Source organism: Cuculus canorus, chromosome 11 (assembly GCF_017976375.1).
Source record: "Cuculus canorus isolate bCucCan1 chromosome 11, bCucCan1.pri, whole genome shotgun sequence".
Taxonomy (NCBI): Eukaryota; Metazoa; Chordata; class Aves; order Cuculiformes; family Cuculidae; genus Cuculus; species Cuculus canorus.
Window position 1 is genome coordinate 5,676,733 of NC_071411.1, and position 17,709 is coordinate 5,694,441.

General features: G+C 41.5%; 1 protein-coding gene across 48 annotated transcripts in view; it reads left to right on the plus strand.

Annotated features, from left to right (window-relative positions):
- The first annotated feature begins 8,999 nt into the window (after positions 1-8,999).
- The window catches only part of SLMAP (sarcolemma associated protein), an 83,310-nt gene continuing 74,600 nt past the window's right edge, over positions 9,000-17,709 (plus strand). For all 48 annotated transcript variants that reach the window (XM_054076179.1, XM_054076177.1, XM_054076190.1 and 45 more), the window contains exon 1: positions 9,000-9,205. In XM_054076179.1, coding sequence (XP_053932154.1) covers positions 9,008-9,205 — 198 coding nt within the window. In that variant the 5' untranslated portion in view covers positions 9,000-9,007. The remainder of the gene's footprint in view (positions 9,206-17,709) is intronic.

Genomic DNA, 17,709 nt, shown 5'->3' on the forward strand with positions numbered 1-17,709 from the left:
CTGCGCTGCTGCTCGGAGAAAGGACACGGCGCTCCGGCACCGCGGCGCTGGGGACGGGGCGTCCTTGCCCGAGGGAGCGGGCTGCCCGCCGCCACCAGCGCTGTAGCTGCAGGGAGCGAACCGCAGCTCTCCTCCCGTGCCCGTGAGCGCGTCTGGGCGATTAACAGCACCCAGCAATTAACAGCCGCGGCTGCATCGTGTCCTGCAGCGGTCAGGAGCCGCCTGGGGACACCCCGCAGGCTGCGGGCCGGACAGCCGTACCCTGCGCTGCACAGGAGTATCGGGGAATAGAAGTGAATCTAAATCTCTTTTAAAACCGATTTCTTCGGCTTAGCCAAAAGCCAAGCTCTTTATTTAATAATGTATTTAATAACGTTCAGCCTGGAGGCGAGAAGGCTCCGAGGAGATCTTAGAGCGACCTTCCAGTGCCTGAAAGGGCTACAAGAAAGCTGGGAAGGTCTGTTTACAAAGGCTTGTAGCAATAGGATGAGGGGCAATCGGTGTAAACTGGAGAGGGGCAGATTTAGACTGGACATAAGGAGGAATTTCTTCACTATGAGAGTGGTGAGGCCCTGGCACAGGTTGCTCAGGGAATTGTGGCTGCCCCATCCCTGGAGGGGTTCAAGGCCAGGTTGGATGGGCCTTGGGCAGCCTGATCCTGTGCGAGGTGTCCCTGCCCATGGCAGAGGGGTTGGACCTGGATGGGCTTTAAGGTCCCTTCCAATCCAAACTATTCTATGATTCTATGACTTAATAATGTAAAAGCTTTCAAATATTCTTTCGGCACGTGTCCCATCTATATCTCCACAGGAAACATTTTTGAGAAGTTGAATATGCTAAATAGGTACTTTATTAAACAAACAATAAAATCCCAACCACCCTCTCCTAACCCGTAACCCTTCCAGTTTAGTTTTTCATCCTAGACTTTTGGTTAGCTGAAGAGCATCAACCACAGCAGACGCAGCCAGGCTGCCCGCTGGAATTACTGCATGCCGCTTTTCCCGATAGAAGTTGCAAATATTAAAACCAAGATACCACATCTGTACATTCTTAATAAAAGAGTTATGGCACTTTAAGTGCACTGTTCCTTAAAACCCACTAACAACATTTGTTTAGCTGCTAGAAATTAAAGTAGGCTTTGATCATTATAGTAATTTCCTAGACAAAGGAGGAACAAACACATAAACAACATTATAACACACAGACTTATCATTGCGATGATGTAAGATACAGCTATCATCAACCATTAGCGGCAAAGTGAATTTTAGATATGAACTGAGAAGAATGGAGTTCTGTAGCGCAGCGGGAGTGGCTGCTGGAAGTCTGGCAGGCTCCTGCCGTCTCCAGTGACTTCAGGAATTTTACTGTGATGCCACATAAGGCTCACAAAATTTTCCAGTAGTTAACTTCTGAGTTCTGTAAAAGATCACTGTCCAAAATAAGACATGACTAAGACTTAGCTTCATCAGGTTAAACTAAGGGCAGTGATTCTACAGTGGTATTTCATCTCCTGTTCCCACGTAAGAGCTGAAACGGAGTTTGTCCAAAAGCTTTTACCATTTGGTTTAAGAAAAGGTATCATCCCATGACTTCTTACAAGCCTTCCCCTGTTTATATTTTCATACTTTCCCTTGTTCACATTCAATGGGCAGACCAAAATTTTAGCTATTATTGTCATGCATTCCCTTCTAGCTTCTGCTAGCCTCTATTTTAAGTTTTTACATGAATAAAAACGATATACAAGTAAAGTAAGAACAGGTACATAGTAAGACTGGTATCCTCTGTTCTTTCTGTTAAACAAACAAAAAACAATGACTTAATTCAACTTGATGCTTTACAGAAATAATCTTTTAGCAGAAGAAAGTTTAGAGACTGAAGACAGAATCTTTGAGAAAGAAGTCACAGAAAAGGAGAGGATTCTCACCTATTAAAGCTATTCCTAATCACCAGGGAAACATTAGTTCAGGAAAATTACCATCTCCCTGTTCCAAACACACTTTAGTTTTGGTAAAATATGATGATTTTCCTTGGTTGAGAAAGGATGTCAGTTGTTTAAGAATAAAAATATTTCTGCACATATTTAAAGCAGTGTAACATTTTGAACAACTGAAACTGGTTGCTTTCTCCTTCAAGTTGCCTATCAGTGCAGGACAAAATACAGACTTCAAAGCTAGCAATCCATTAACTGAGAATGCTTTCCTACAATTTGCACTATAGTCTCATGAAACAGTGGGGCTTTTCATATGGAATCTGCCCTTAAAAAGCTCTATGAACTATGTCTTATTTTGCAGAAAGACAACCATCTCTTATAAATAGTCAGCAGGGTTTGCACAAGAGTATCTCCCAGAAAAAGCATCCCCTGTAATGGCAGTTGCTGGAATAAAAATGGGTATAGGCCTATGACAGCTGGATTCTGAGAGAGGCATTTGAGCCTATGTTGCTTTCTTCTACTCTCTATCTTTCTCCTACAGCTGCTGTCCCCACCGTTCTATCCTGCCTCTCTCAGTGGGATGCTTTCTATCAGGTAGCAGCAAATGTTGTGTTGGCTGCTGGCTGGCCAACTTCCATCAGCTTCGTCAGGGAGTGACTGTGCAGACTGATCACACCGAATAACACCAAAGAACGGGGTAAACATCATCTGCTCACCTCGCCTTCCCCCCCTCCACCACCCCCTTGCCTTGAGACTTTAGTTTAAAGCAACACTTCATTTGTATTTGGAAATTAGATCCGGTCCAATAAATACATTTATTTCAAACAAACAAACCTCAGAAATGTCATATTTATTTTAAAATACTTTTTTTCTTATGTTTCAAAAAGCCACAGAAAACATCAAAAATTTCAAAAAGTCCATCTTGTATTAATAGAAAAACAGCTAAGAGCTGATTACATGCTATGTTCTACTAAAATGCCAGGCATACCAAATTAACTAATTTCACTAGAAATTAAGGGACAATATATGCAAAATTAGTTATATATTAGCACAATACTCTAATAATAGTATGCATGTTACATTATACTTATTTGTATTTACTATATATGTACATTAACAACATACTACACAATGTGTATTAATAAAACAGTGTATATTAGATTCTATAAATAGGATATATAAAAATATGTAGACATATTTATATAAATATAAATTGGATATATAGATTATATATAATTAAAATGCTTTTTATATAATCATAGAAATATTACATACAAATTATTTAATACATAATGTAAATTAAATAGTATATTCAATATATGCTTACTACATGATTACATTAATACAACTGCCTGTTACGTTAGTAAGATACTCATTTGTATACAAGTATCTTAATAAGTTCAATGCAAACTAGAAACAGAAGCAGGGAAGGGTCTGAATGAAAACAAGATAAGTGGAGTTTACCTGACAAGAGAAGATTAAACCAGCTGAGTTGCAACATTTCCATATCGCTCTATCTAGCAGTGAATGCCTGTCATATTTTAAAATATAATATGGCTTGAGTGCAATTATATAGAATTTGTTGTATTACTGAAAATCAGTCAGAAATTGATTCAGTAAATTGCTGACAAATGAGTTTTAGGGATGAGAACTCAGTAGAAAACTGTGCACCTCCAACTTACCTGTTTATTCTGTTTTCATTATCACTTTGCATCTTAATTTTTATGCTAGAAACTGAATTTTCACTATACTGTATGCCTCATTCCCTCAAAACATAACAATCTCTCTTGAGATCTCTCTTGAGTTAGGATCTCCCCAGAAGCAACTGATTGACAGTAACTCCCTGCTGGCAATCTTAATCTAGCATTTATTAAGATTGTGGTAGCCTTTTAGATCATCATTGTGCAGTACTCCAAAATCTGGCACTGAGTTGCCGCTAGTGATGCTCAGTGCTTTTCTTCTCTAGTCAGTTACAGTTAATGTAGAATTCACAACAGGCTTCCTTCAGCAAAAGATTTTATAATTCATCAAGTCATTAAGACCACAGAATCCCTCCTACACCTTGATAGGCTCAAGCCAGAAAACAGATGTTTGGCAGGTATGCACATAACTCTGCCTCTGCTGCATTTCAGCATTGTGAAACAGACACCAGCTCTTTAGTGGACAAATGTGACAGCCGCCTCCCTTCCATTTCCCTCACCCCAGATGGCTCTAACAGCGGGCTGTAACTGCCCTCAGCTATGATGGCCATCATAAAATCTTTACGGATTTCATGCCCAGAAAAAGGACAGCCACTGCAGTGGCATCTTGCTGCCCTTACCTGACACGGCGGCTAAGGCTCAGTGCCTCTTCTGGTCATGTAGCAAACAGTGGTTCACAGAAATGAAGCACGAGCTTCCATGTCCTCCTTTCTCGGGCTGAGCACAGTACAGCAGCTGAACATTTTATACTGAAATCTTTCAGTCCACCTGTTGCTTTCCACTGTTCTAAGATGGACATGTTCTAGTAAGCATCAAATACCTCATCAAATACTCATCCAATAATTCTCTCGTCTCAGAATGCAACCACTTCCTCTTATTTTAACTTAGTCTATGAATCAGCCCCTGACAACTTTCAAACTCATTAAGCAATTTGAAATAGGACTAAAAATTCTGAGAGAGACCTAAACCCATCCACCTTCTCTGAAGGCTGGCACTGACACAGAAAAAGAAGGCTCCAGTTAATGCCCTCGCTGACAAGTAGGTAGAACTGTTACAAGAGCTGCTTGGCAGTGCCAAAAAGTATTTGAAAGGCAGCTGGCATGTACCGTTGCTTCCCCCATGGGACTGTCAACTTAGGATTTCTCCAGGGGATAGAGAACGGTTCAGGATACCGTAATTTGGCAGCAGCTTACAGTTTAAAGGACAGAGACAGCAGTTCGTACTCTGGTCACAGGACGACTTGAGAAAGATACTGTACAGACAATACAGTGTGACATGTTTGAATAACAATCATAAACATATAATAATTTATAATAAATTACAAATGCTTACAGAGAACATTAGAAAAAGATATCCACTACTCAGCTTATGTTTCTGATTTGATTATCCTAGGTCCTATAGATGGTAATGATTCTTCATCTTTGATTTTACTTTCTCCATTAAACATGCATACAATAATACCAAAAATGCACTCATAAATATTCTTTCCATTCCAACACCTGTAGTACCCTTTGTTCCACTTTTTATACCTTTGCAATTCCAAAATGTTCTCAATGATTTCTACTTCTCCAATTCTTTCCCTCAAATCTAACTCCTGATGGACTTAAATTTATTCCCCATGTTCTCTAAACTTTTTTTTCTTCCCCCTTTTGATTACTTATGGCACCTTGTCTGCTGTAAACAACAGCCAAACTGAATTTCCATTTATTTAAAAAATGAGTAAATTAGGAATATATTTATCACAAGAGTATAATCTCGTAAACAAGCTGATCAAAGCCACGGAATAGTGTGCCAGATATTTGCTTTTCTCATGTCAGGAGAACTGAGAACTACAGCCATACAGTCCTAAAGCTTCCTCCCGTTAGTCTTTTTGTCTTCAAATATCAGACCTGTCTCTCATCTTGGATTTCATTTCTTTACTTCACACGCAGATGACACAGCCTGGTTTTGCTGTCTTGTTCTTACTGGAAGAAAATGGAAGACTAGACTGTAATGAACCACAGCCCCCCAAATCACAGTGCAGTCAAAAAGAAAGGAAAATTCTGAAGACAACCCCAAGGTTTTCCCCACACTATAAGCAGCAGCACAGCATTCATGTTTTCTACGTTACGCTGCACTGCTTTACCTCAATTGTTGCTTATTCCCCTCATACATTGCCAGGTAAACTGCTTGGTCCAACTCCACTTCTCCACAGCAGTCTGGCCTTTCTGGCATCACAGAACCCTTCCAGATCCTTGATCCTAACTCCTCGTCAGAGAGTAATTATAGTGCTGGCACAACTCCAGCATCTATCCTAAACCAAACAATCCCTGCTTGCTTGCGTTATAGGAATGATGGACTTTAAAATTTGGACCGGAGAGACCTGTTCAGCAGAGCCTACCGTATGATCATGAAAAAACAAGAGCCTTTCCTTGGCTTCTTGAAAATGAGGACCAGCTTGACCTTGGGGGATGCTCCAAGGTGCATGGTGGGAGTGCTGCAGCAGTGACACCCCATCCCTACTGCTCTGCCTAGTGCTGGGCACCACTTCCAGGGTTCCTCTGGCTGCCAGCCTGGAGCTGCAGGCGCCAGAGCATGGCCAGCATTCCTCCCTCCCTGAGGAGGAATAACACCACAGCTTCCAAAGCTTTCAACCCGGGATCACAACAGAAGAAGAGCAGGGGGAAAGCAGGAGGCTGCCAGGGAGAACCCTGCTGCTATCATGGGACCCCTGTGTCTCTCAAAGCCCCATCCAATCTGGCCTTGAACACCTCCAGGAATGGGGCGGCCTCAGCTTCCCTGGGCAACCTGGGCCACTGCCTCCTCACCCTCATCATGGAAACTTTCTTTCTAATGTTTAGTCTAAATCACAGAATCATAGAATGGTTTGAGTTGGAAGAGACCTTAAAAATCATCTAGTTCCAACCCCCCTGCCATAGGCAGGGACACGTCTCACTGGATCAGGCTGCCCAAGACCCCATCCAACCTGGCCTTAAACACCTCCATGGATGAGGCAGCCACAGCTTCCCTGGGCAACCTCTGTCAGTGTCTCACCACTCTCATCATGAAGAAATTCTTCCTTATGTCTACTCTAAATCTGCCCCTCTCCAGTTTATACCCATTCCCCCTCATCCTACCACTACAAGCCTTTGTGAACAGTCCCCCTCCAGCTTTCTTGTAGCCCCTTCGGATACTGGAAGGTTGCTATAAGGTCTCCTCGGAGCCTTCCCTTCTCCAGGCTGAACAACTCCAACTCTCTCAGCCTGTCCTTGTATGGGAGGTGCTCCAGCCCTTGGATCATCCTTGTGGCCTCCTCTGGACCTGTTCCAACAGTTCCATATTTTTATGTTGAGGATTCCAGAACTGGACACAGTATTCCTCAAGCGAGAGGAACAGAGGGACTGAATCCCCTCCCTCGCCCTGCTGGCCACACTGCTTTTGATATGGGTCAGGATACAGTTGGCCTTCTGGGCTGCGAGCGCAGATCAAGCGCAGATCGTCAGTTCATGTCGAGCTTCTTATCTACCAGCACCCCAAGTCCTTCTCTGCAGGGCTGCTCTCAATCACACCTTCCCCCTTCCAATTTATATCATCACCTACAGAATCATTAGGTTGAAAAGACCTTTGAGATCAAGTCCAACCTTCCCTCTCTACCACTAAACCACATCCCTAAACACCTCATCCATCCGCTTTTTAAACCACTCCGAGGGTGGGGAATCCACCATCTCCTTGAGTAGCCATACCAGTACCCAAGAACCCTTTTTATACCATTTCAGGCCTGCCCATCACCCCCGGTCACCTCACACCCCTCACCCCGCTTCACAGACCTTCCCCTGACCGGCCCCGCGCAACCGGAAGCGCGCGCTGGGATGGGCGTGGCTAGAGCAGCTGCCTCAGCCTCACCGCGCGCGGTGCGCATGCGCAAACCCCCAAGTAATGCATGCGCAGAGACCGGATTCACGCCCACGCGAAGGCTAATATCGCGCATGCGCGGAGCCTGAAGGCACACATGCGCAGAGCCCGCAGATGCGCATGCGCACAGCTCGCGCGGTCGGAGTGGCCGCCGCGCCCTCCCCTCGGCGTTGGCCCCGCCCCGCGGCCCCGCCCCGGCCCCGCCGCGGCTGCCACACCGGGAAGGTTTCCAGTCACTATGGCGGCCGCCGCGCTCAAGGTAAGGTGGGGAGCGGCGCCCGGACGCGCCCCGTCCCTCCCGCGGGGTTCGGCGCGGGTGTCGCCGGGCGAGGGAGGCGCTTGACCCGGTTTGTTTTCGGCTCCGCAGGTCGCCGGAAAGTTTTCGTGGCCGGCGGCTGCCTGAGGGGCAGAGCTACCGAGCGGGCCCGGCCGCCAGGCCTCTCCCGCCGCCGCCGGGCCAGGAGAGCACGGGGGACCGAGCAGCGGGGCCTCCCCATGCGCGGCCGCCGGCGCGGGGGCTGAGGGACGCCGCCTCTCCCGGCCCGCGGGGCTCCGGCAGCAGCGCCTCGCCCGGCAACCGGACCGACCCACCGCCCGGCCGGCGGGGCTCCCCCGAGCAGCCTCTCGCCGCCTCCAGCCCCGCCGCCGAGGGACGCTCGCCGCCAGCCCGAGCCGCCGGGAACGACTTGTCAGAGCCCCGCTGGAGTCTTCCCGCGCCTCGAGAGGAGAGCTCGAAGCTCTCTCCATGCCTTATCAAGTTCCTTATCTGAGCGGCTGCCCGAAAGTGTAGAGCATTCGGCTTTATCGGGTGCAGAAGAGGAAAACGGCGTAGCTCTCGTACCCGTCCGAAATCGAGGACCACCTGCTCCGCTTTGTACGAAGATGGTGAGATGCGGATTGCCGTATGAAGCGACTGGATCCCTGTTGTGGAGCGAGGGCTTCGTGTTCACCTTCCAACTCCTGATCTGTGCGCTTTGAGAGAGGACGCTAACCCTTCTCCCTCATTCTTCCCTAAACCTTTCCTTGCTTCCATGTTGCGTTGGTCAGAATTTTGGTCAGTGCTGTTTACGGAAGGAGGGGGAAAAGAAGGCAGTTGAGGTTACAAACAACAGTACTTGTATGACTCATCTACTTGGATTTAATATATTTAATCCCTCTTTCAAGGAACCTTTGCTTCTCTTTGAGGGAATCAGATGCTCATACCTGTTCTTCCAGAGGAGGATGGATTGAAAGTGGTAAATTTTAGACTTTTCTTGGGCCACTGCTGATACTATTAAAAGATATAATGGGGCTTGTTCACTGGATTATTGCCAGAATTAGTTTACACACTGAAACAATGAGTTGTTAGGCCTCTCCTATGATAATGTTTGTCCTGCTTTAATATTAATTTGCTGTGGAGGTTTGGGTTAACAATTGTGGAGGACAATCTGCATCAGAAGAGGCTCTCTTCATCTCTGGTTGGTGTGGCAACCACAATCTGTCCTCGATGCCTTCAGCCTTGGCCATCTTCACTTGCCGCCCGAACTCTCATCCGTTTCAGGAGCGTCATGTCTACCTGGACGAGCCTGTCAAGATCGGCCGCTCAGTGGCTCGCTGCCGGCCAGCTCAGAATAATGCAACTTTTGACTGTAAGGTGCTGTCCAGGAACCATGCGCTTGTCTGGTTTGATCACAAGACAGGCAAGGTAAGAGGTTTTCTTTATTTAAAATAACGAACTCCACCTTTATTTTAGCAGGTCTGTTTTAGCAGATTGCCAATCATTTTGGTTTCGCTGTAATAAATACGGTTGCCTGTCGAAGAAGTTAAGGTTTGTGTTATAGCTAAACTGATTACTTTTCGGGTAAGCTGATAATTTCTTGTTAAGCAGAAATGTTAAGTATTATTAAGTGAACATAAAACTAACAGTAGAAAATGATGATAAGTACTGAAAAATTTTCATGCCTGTTATTCATTGCTGGAAGTAGGTGATTTTGAGGTGAGTAATACAAATCTGAAAGCACAGGCTTGTATGAATGTAGTGGTGTAATAGTATTTTTTCAAATACTGCGAAATGACTGTTTTGTCTGAGCATGTAAATACAGCTAATTGTGAGGAGTGTCCAGAAAAGGATTTAAAATATTACAAGGTTTGTTTGGCACTCTTCCTACTTGCCGTTTTGAAATTTTATTAAGGGTATTTTGTTGCTTGGACCTGATAGAAGATTTGTTACTGGCAGCAGGGGTGTAGCAAATGGCATACAAGTTTTTTCTCATTGTTGGTGAAAATGGTTTAAAGTATATCCTGTGTTACCTTAACTCTCAAAAAGACTGGCTGTTTTATTAAGTGAATTTTAGGGGTTCTGTAGTGCATGTTTTGTCCACTAGGGATTGAACTGGGACAAGTAAAGTTATTTTACTTAATGACTGTCAAGTTAATTTTAAATATCCATCAAGGAATGGACAAAGTACAGATTTCAGTTCCTCAGCACTGGCTTTTTTTTTTCCCATTGTATTGATGTTATGCCTAGAACTTCATATGCTCCGAATCAGCTCCGTTTTTTAGCTTTGAAGCCTGCCTATCTATGAAATGCCGTCAATGTAGATCTTGATTTTTAAGAATAATATGGTCTGTAATTAATGCGGTCTTATTCAGTACTGTGACACAGCATGAAGAACAGTACAACACAGTCCAAGTTCTTAAACCTTCCATTGTTAACTATCCTGTGTTATGCAATACCTGGGCATGATGGGACAAGACAAGCATTTAATTTCTTAAGGCTGGGTTATGCCGTGTCTTTTAAGTTACCTGCCCATAATTGTGCAAACTCCTATCTGTATTAGTGCTTCATTAAGCGTGTTGGTTTGGCTCTGTGTGATGTGCATTCTTAGACACCTTAGAAAACTGAAGTACATTAAATATTTTTCAGTTTAAGCATAGCTTTTTAGACTTTCTTGTTTGACTCAACAAAACAAATGTCCCAAATCCTTGTGCTGTTTTTAATCTTAAAAGTATATTACATATAGCTTTTTATTAACATTTCTCATAATTGATGAACATTTTAAGACCCACGTGTGCTCTATTATGGTTACAAACAGTCTGTATGTGCCAAGGATGGTTAATTTGACATAGCACTGACTGCTGGGCAAGTGTACTGATTAATAGATGAGCTTAAAAGACAGTCAGCTGTGGGATTTTGTTTGTTTTTAAATTTCAGTTAGCTTTGGCTTTTCTAATACAGGTCAAAAAAAGTACATGCTTACTCTTTTTACATAGCTGATGTAAAACAGGAACTTGGTAGTTGTACCTTAGAGGATGATAGGTGATGGTTCTTGAGATATTGTCTTGTGAGGACTTGATGGGGTTCTTGGTGAAAATAGCCTAGGTGAGCATCTGGATCAGTAACCACAGTGATCAAGCAAAGAGTAGATTTAAGATTATGCATAGGAATACATCACTAAACCTTGCATGGTGTTGTGGTACTATGAAAGGTTTAATACATGGATACAGCAATATGGAGAATTGTGGATTCTGTGTTTGTTTCTTGGCAATGCGGTCTGTTTTTCATCTGGTTGAGTGTCTGAATGTTAAATGGTGAGGTAGTTGGAGGAGGGGGAAATATACGTCTTCGGGCATCATAGATATAAAATGCTGTAGTGAAAAGACATGTAGATGATGTCAGTAAATACAGTCTTAATCTTGAATCACAAAAACTACTTTAGAGAATTCTATGTTTTTTTCAAAGTAGAAACAAACCCCTAAACCTATGCCAGAACATTTTGCATGCAGGAATGCTTATCATCATTGTTTACAGAAATTCTAATAAGTACATATCACTTAGGAATATGTCATTATCCTATCAATGACCTATATTTAAACCTGCATGAGTTCTTCTTGCCACAGTGTTTGTAAACATTTCTCAGAAGCTTATATATAGGGCTTTTATCAGTTATGGGTTTATGAACAATCAAAGACTGTGAAATGTCAATTTAGTAATGGGGGAAACCTTCAGATAATTCAGAATATTGCATGAATGATCTGGGGCTGCAGTTTTGTAAGTTGTGGACTTCGGCAATACCAGTTTCTGGCTTTTCCAGTCACTCAGTCCAGTCTCTGTGCTGCCTCTTGAGCCGCCTTTCAGTTATACTCTTAATATTTTTTTTTTCTTGAGGGTTTTGAGTTTGGTTTGGTTTGGTTTAGTGAATCATGTTAGTGATCCTCTTTACCACATAGTCTGTAAACAGCTGTATTGGCATAATCTGTAAAGGAGAGTAGAAACCGAAAAGCCTCAGTAAACATTGGCAAGGGGACGGGTATACAACATTTTTTTGAGGCAGAGGTTGGCTTAAGCTGAAGTATGTCACATAAATAGACCAAGTTGAAGATGACGTGTTACTTATAGTTGAAAGAAGTGAATGTTTACTTTGTATAAAGGCACTTTAATTATACATGGAAAAAGTTATGTGCCCAAAGGAGATAATGTATATGTAACGCCAGCATTATTAAGGATGAAAGTAGGATGAGTCTTCGAGATCACAGGCAAATAGCAATTAAAAGCAGATATTTAATTTGGATTTGCTTTTTAAAAAGATTCTTAATGTAATATGTGAGCCTAAAAATGTGTAACATAAAGGTGGAAGGGGGTGGTGGGATGAGTATCTGTCCTCAGACTCTTTCTGTGCTTAGTCATACTTCTAAAGACAACCAGTGCAGTGCCTGCTTTTGCTTGTATTTGTAGGAACAGTGTAATATCTCTTTGTGGATTTTTTCATACAGCAGTAGCATTAGAATCTTATGCTTAAAATGGATTCTGATTTTTTGGAGTAATTACAAGTTAATCTTTTTAAGAGATGTCTGAAAAATTGAGTCACTAGATATGTAGGAAGTGGGCGTTGTGCTGAGCATGGAGTGTTTCAAAAAGTGCGAATCGAGGCAAGAGAAAAAGTGGGCCGTAGTTGAAAAAATCTAAATATGTTTGTTCAGCTTCTATCACTGCAGAGGGGCATATACTTTTTAGTTTTTGTTTTTAAAACTAAGCAAGTTGAAAATGCCTGAGAGTTTTTATGTGACTTCTCCCAGCCTTCTGGCAGATGTGGTGGAAGCTTTTAGTAGGAACCTGAAGACTCTGACAGATATCCAGGCTTTAAAAAATAAATTTCTTGGAATTATTCAGTGCCTTAGGTAGTTGTGAGTGGCTGTTATAAGGCCTTTTTATAGAGAATTCATTGCCACAGTTTACCAAATGCTCTGAGAAACTGTGTGGGAAATAAAGTATTTTCTTAGACCGAAAGGACTCCAAATAACTGGTCGTTTTTAACAACTGAAAAAAAAATGTGTAGGCACAAGTTTGTGTGTTAGTGTGGTAGCTAATACTACTGGTTTTGTTTAATTCAAACTGGGTATGGGTTGAATTGAGCACATTCATATTGTTTTGGTTACAGAAATGCTAACTATTAAATTGTAAGCCAAATAATTCTCATGATAGCAAATTAAATTTATTAAGGCTGTGCTTTATGGCTTCTAGGCTTAAAATATGTGAGATAAAAATGTTACAGAACACTTCCTGCAGGGAGACCCCGCTTCAAAGAAAGCAAAGAAACCCTGCCTCCCCCTCCAACACAACAACCTCAAAGGTACAGTAAGGGAGTCCCTAGGAAAATCATGGAACAGATTATGGAACAAATTTTGGACCATGTTTCTGGGTGCATGAAGATTATTTGGTAATGGTCAGCATGGATTTAGCAGGGACAAATCATGTCTGACCAGTCTGGCTGCCCTGTAAAATAACTAGATTTGTGGGCAAGAGAGAGCAGTGCCATTTAGCTTGCCTTTGGCAAGACTTTTGACTGTTTCCCATGATGTCTTTCTGTTGAAACTGGGGTGCTGCAGTCTGGATGTATGAACAGCTGGATGAGTACAATAAAACTGGTTTGAGTTTCAAGCTCAGGGGCAGAGGTTGATGGGTGATGCTCTACCTGGATGTGGGTAACAAGTGAAATACTGCAAGACTATGTATTATGAGCTGTGCTGCTGAATATTTTTATCAGTGACCTGAAGGACATGAAGTACACTCTGGTAAAGTTTGAAGATGATGCCAGATCTGCAAGTGTTGGTGTGGTAAGGAATAAGTCAGTAGGCTCAACGGCAGGGCTGCCCTCTGGAGGGTCCTGACCTTGCTGAATGAATGGGAAGACGGGAACCTCAGGAGTGAACAAGGACAAATATGAAGTCCTCTGCTTGGAAAAGAAGAAACCCTTGCAGCTTTTTAGACCACATCAGGGGTACTGCATCAAATGTTGGACCAGCAATACAAGAAATACATCAATAAACAGGCCTTGAAAGCTCTCTTTTTTTTTTTCTGTATTATACTAGCCGTAAAAGTATATGGATCATGAAAGAAAGAAGAGAAAGAATTTGTTATAAAAATAATTGTTAAAAGAAAATATGTCATTCACTTAACATTACACAGGGTTTTGTTGTTTGACAACAACAATCAGGAATTTGGCAAGATTCAAGAAGCATAAGACATCTCTGGACGTCCTGTTTGTTCAGAGGTGTTTGAGTAAAAGTATCTTACTAAATTTAGTGAGATCTGAAAAATTGTATTTGAGGTTACGAGATCGTAATGTTTTTTTTTTTTTCTGCTGCTTCCTGTAGAGATTCCTGCATGATACTCTGTGCTGTTTGGTGCTGATCTATTTAAGGGATGTTTGATATTTTATGTATCGGTACCATTTCTTTCAGTAGATACCATGTCTGTTATTTTCCTCTGTTACATCTTTTCAGCTTTTGTTATGATAGCTGTCTTTGAGAGCTGAACAAATGTTTTATTTTCTAGTACTTTTGATATTGCTCTGTGCTTACAGCCTGCAGTGTCTGTAGAGGAGACATTTCATTGCTCAGACATTGAATGTTTATTCTGAGTGTCCTGGGAGGCTGACCCGATAATGCACTAAGGTGAAATTTCAGTGCTTAGATTCTTTTGGTAAGAGGGTGATGTCAGCCAGCCCTTACGTACACCTGTTAATATTTTTATGTAAGTGTTTTTCACCTCAAATGAACTATCCAGTTTTATGCTGGTCTGATCTTAAGAGTAGGATGGGGTAGGAAGATCTCAGTTTTGGCAAACTTCACCACCATACTTACTTTAGAATCCAGTGTAGGAGTGCTGGTGACCATTGATAATAGAGGTAAGTTACTGCTGACGAGGATTTCCCTGCAGAGATACCATCTAGAGCCACTGCTGCAGAGCTAATACTGTAATTCTTGGAGCTGATCCATTGCAGTCATGATGCATCTATCCTGAGCCAGGAGCTGAAACGCATTGATTAGGTTTTAAAAACAGACAAAAATCCCTTTTGTATTTGCAATGAATTTTTACAAACCTCAAATGAATCCGGTTACTTAGCAGTAATGAAGGCCAGTAAATGTGTTTTCCTTAGGATTTTAACGGGATGGTTTGGGTGTGCTCCTGGTCCTGTGCTTATAAATGTAAAACCTTGCTTCCCTAATACACTTTGGTTATATAAAATTCTTCTTCACTCTGTTTTTAACTTTGTTTCATGTGTTTATTGCAGCAGTCCATTGATCATTTGCAGGTGGATTTACTAATGTAAACAAGGGGAAATACTTTTTATTTGGCTTTATCCTTTTGTTTTTCCTACTAAATTTGAACAGTTTCGGTTGCTTGATCTAATTAATGTAACTCAGTTTCTGTAAGCTGGGAAGAGCCATGTGGGTTTGTACTGTCTGACTCTCAGATTGCTACTTCAGTTGTATTGATTTGAATCTGATTTAGAACTGCAAGATGTGTGGACAAATACTCAGCTTATTTGTTGCATTTTGGTTTTTGTGATTTCTTTTAATAGATAACAGGGAGTGAAAATGATTATTGTTTGTGGAACTTGGAAAGGGAAGGAAGAAAGCTGTCTCCATCCCTAAAGCTAGCAATTTTACAGGCTGTTGCTGCTGAATTATATGATTGTTGTCCCTGGTTTTTCTTTTGAGTCGCATTAATAATTGCTTCTTGTTAATGTTGCTCAATTGCTGAGAGTTTGGATTATCTAAGAGCTCCAAGTTTAGTTAAATATTGCTGTGACAATGGATAAAGATCCCCAACTTGTCTTTCTTTCCAGAAAGATTTCTACTTCCAGCAGAATTGGTGGAAGAAGCCTTGCAGTATTGTTATGTTTTTGTTGAGTATAGATGAGCTTTTTTCAGCCTGCTTTAGGAGTGGAACCTCAGGCAGAGAGATGGATTGGGCTGCACCATCTTAAAGAAGACATCTCTGCCAGAGACCTGGAACAGCTTCCTTTTCCAAAAGGAAAATGATTGTGCTGGAGCCAGATGCTTAATCGGGTACAATTTTGGAGTTGCGTTGTACCAGGAACACATGTATGTGATTGGGCAATGCCATAGAGTTTATTTCAGTCTTGAGAAAGTATAAATAAATGATGAACTTCCAGTAGGCTTATAATAGAAAGTCCAAAATCCTGTAGTAACACTGCAGCTGAGTGGAAAAACACAGAAAACGCTAGCAGCAGTTAGACTTCTGTTAGTTTTGTAAACACTTAAAAAGTAAATATAAAAACTACTGGGATCAGTCAAGGGCAGTTAAAGGGCATGAGGAATTCATAATATATTTGCAAAGTTGAGGAATGTTTTAAGTATTGATAGCTGAACTGTGGTGCGTACTGGAGGAAAACATGCTATTCTTAGGCCTTTTTAGGTTATGAAGTAACAGTAACCAGCCATTGAAAAGACTGAGGAATTGATGATGAGAGTGTCTTGATCACAGATGTTCCAATAGTGTAGAATAGTAAGAACTTGTAACTAAATACAAAAATACTGACAGTATTGTGCTACTGTTAAAGTAAGTTTATCCTCAATTGGAACATCTTGTTCAGTTTTGGTTTTCATATATTTCAAATGTTTTGAAAATATTTATGGACTGGAAGCCTTCAATATAGGAAACATCAATATCCGTGAGATACATATCTATAAACTATGTAAGAACAGACAAGTGACTATTTGTTCTTGCAGTCAGAGACTAAATAAAATTAAGAACAAGTTATTAATGCTGTATATTCTCATAATTACAACTGTAATGATTCTTTCATAAAAGTAAAGTTAAGATACAAGAGTTGTGGGTGCTTGTAACTGTGTTTTGAGTAATAACCTTTCTAAAGGAAGGAATAGAAATGCTTGTGTTTCAGATCAAAGAAGAAAAGCTCTGTTATGGGCCAAATAGGTATTTGTACAGCAGGTTCTTTTGAAGACATTTGGTACTGGCTCCTGCTTTTTGTGTGTGCTATTACTCTTATCTGATCTGGCAGGTTCTGCCAGAGTTTTTTCTTTTCTGGATGTTGAGTAAGATTAAATTTAAACATAGATTTTTCTAAAACTTTGTGATGCAATACTGTTAATGTTCAGTAAGAGGTATTTTGCTTGTATAACACCTCCTGCCTCAGCAGATTTTGAAGACTCTGCCTTGCTTTCTATTTAAGTGCTTTTCTTCAAGTGTAATACTTAACTGTTTAGGATAGAAGCCAGATCTTTTGGTTTTGCGAAGCTGAACTTTTAGCTGGCCTGCCCGTTTGCTTTTAAATTTCTGGTGACCTTTCCAAGTAATTCCTGGCACAATTAATTGTCATTCTTTTTTGTTGTTGTTGTTTTGTACTTGGCTATAATAGTTGAATGTACTTATGGGCAATGGCATTGCAATTCAGTTTTTGTGGTGTTATTACTTGTGATTTTATTCTGGCATTGCTGTGTTCTGCACTTACTTAACTGTTTTCAAGCACTTGAAGAATCTGAAAGCTTTAGGGAGGCATAATGAATTATTTGTAATTCTTTAAGTTTTTGATTGCTATTAGGAAAAAAGCTTTTTTTTTTATCTCTGGATGTGAAAGAAATCGTTCTGCAGCCCAAGTATTTTTTCAGGTCTTTGACCTTGGTAGGTAATTGCAACTCCTTGTTGTTTTTCTTGCTATCACTACAGGGATTCCTCTTGCTGAATGCCAGAGGATTTTTAAGGCTGTGTGCAGTCAATATAATCACATATTATTAAGGAACAAAGTATAAGCTTGATGAAGTTTCTTTTGTTTCTGTGGATTCCAGAACTGTAAGTCATTATGGATAGTTAGGGTGGTATTTACTTTAAGGGAAGCCGCAGTGCTGTGAACAAGGACAGCCAAATTCTGTGACATGGAT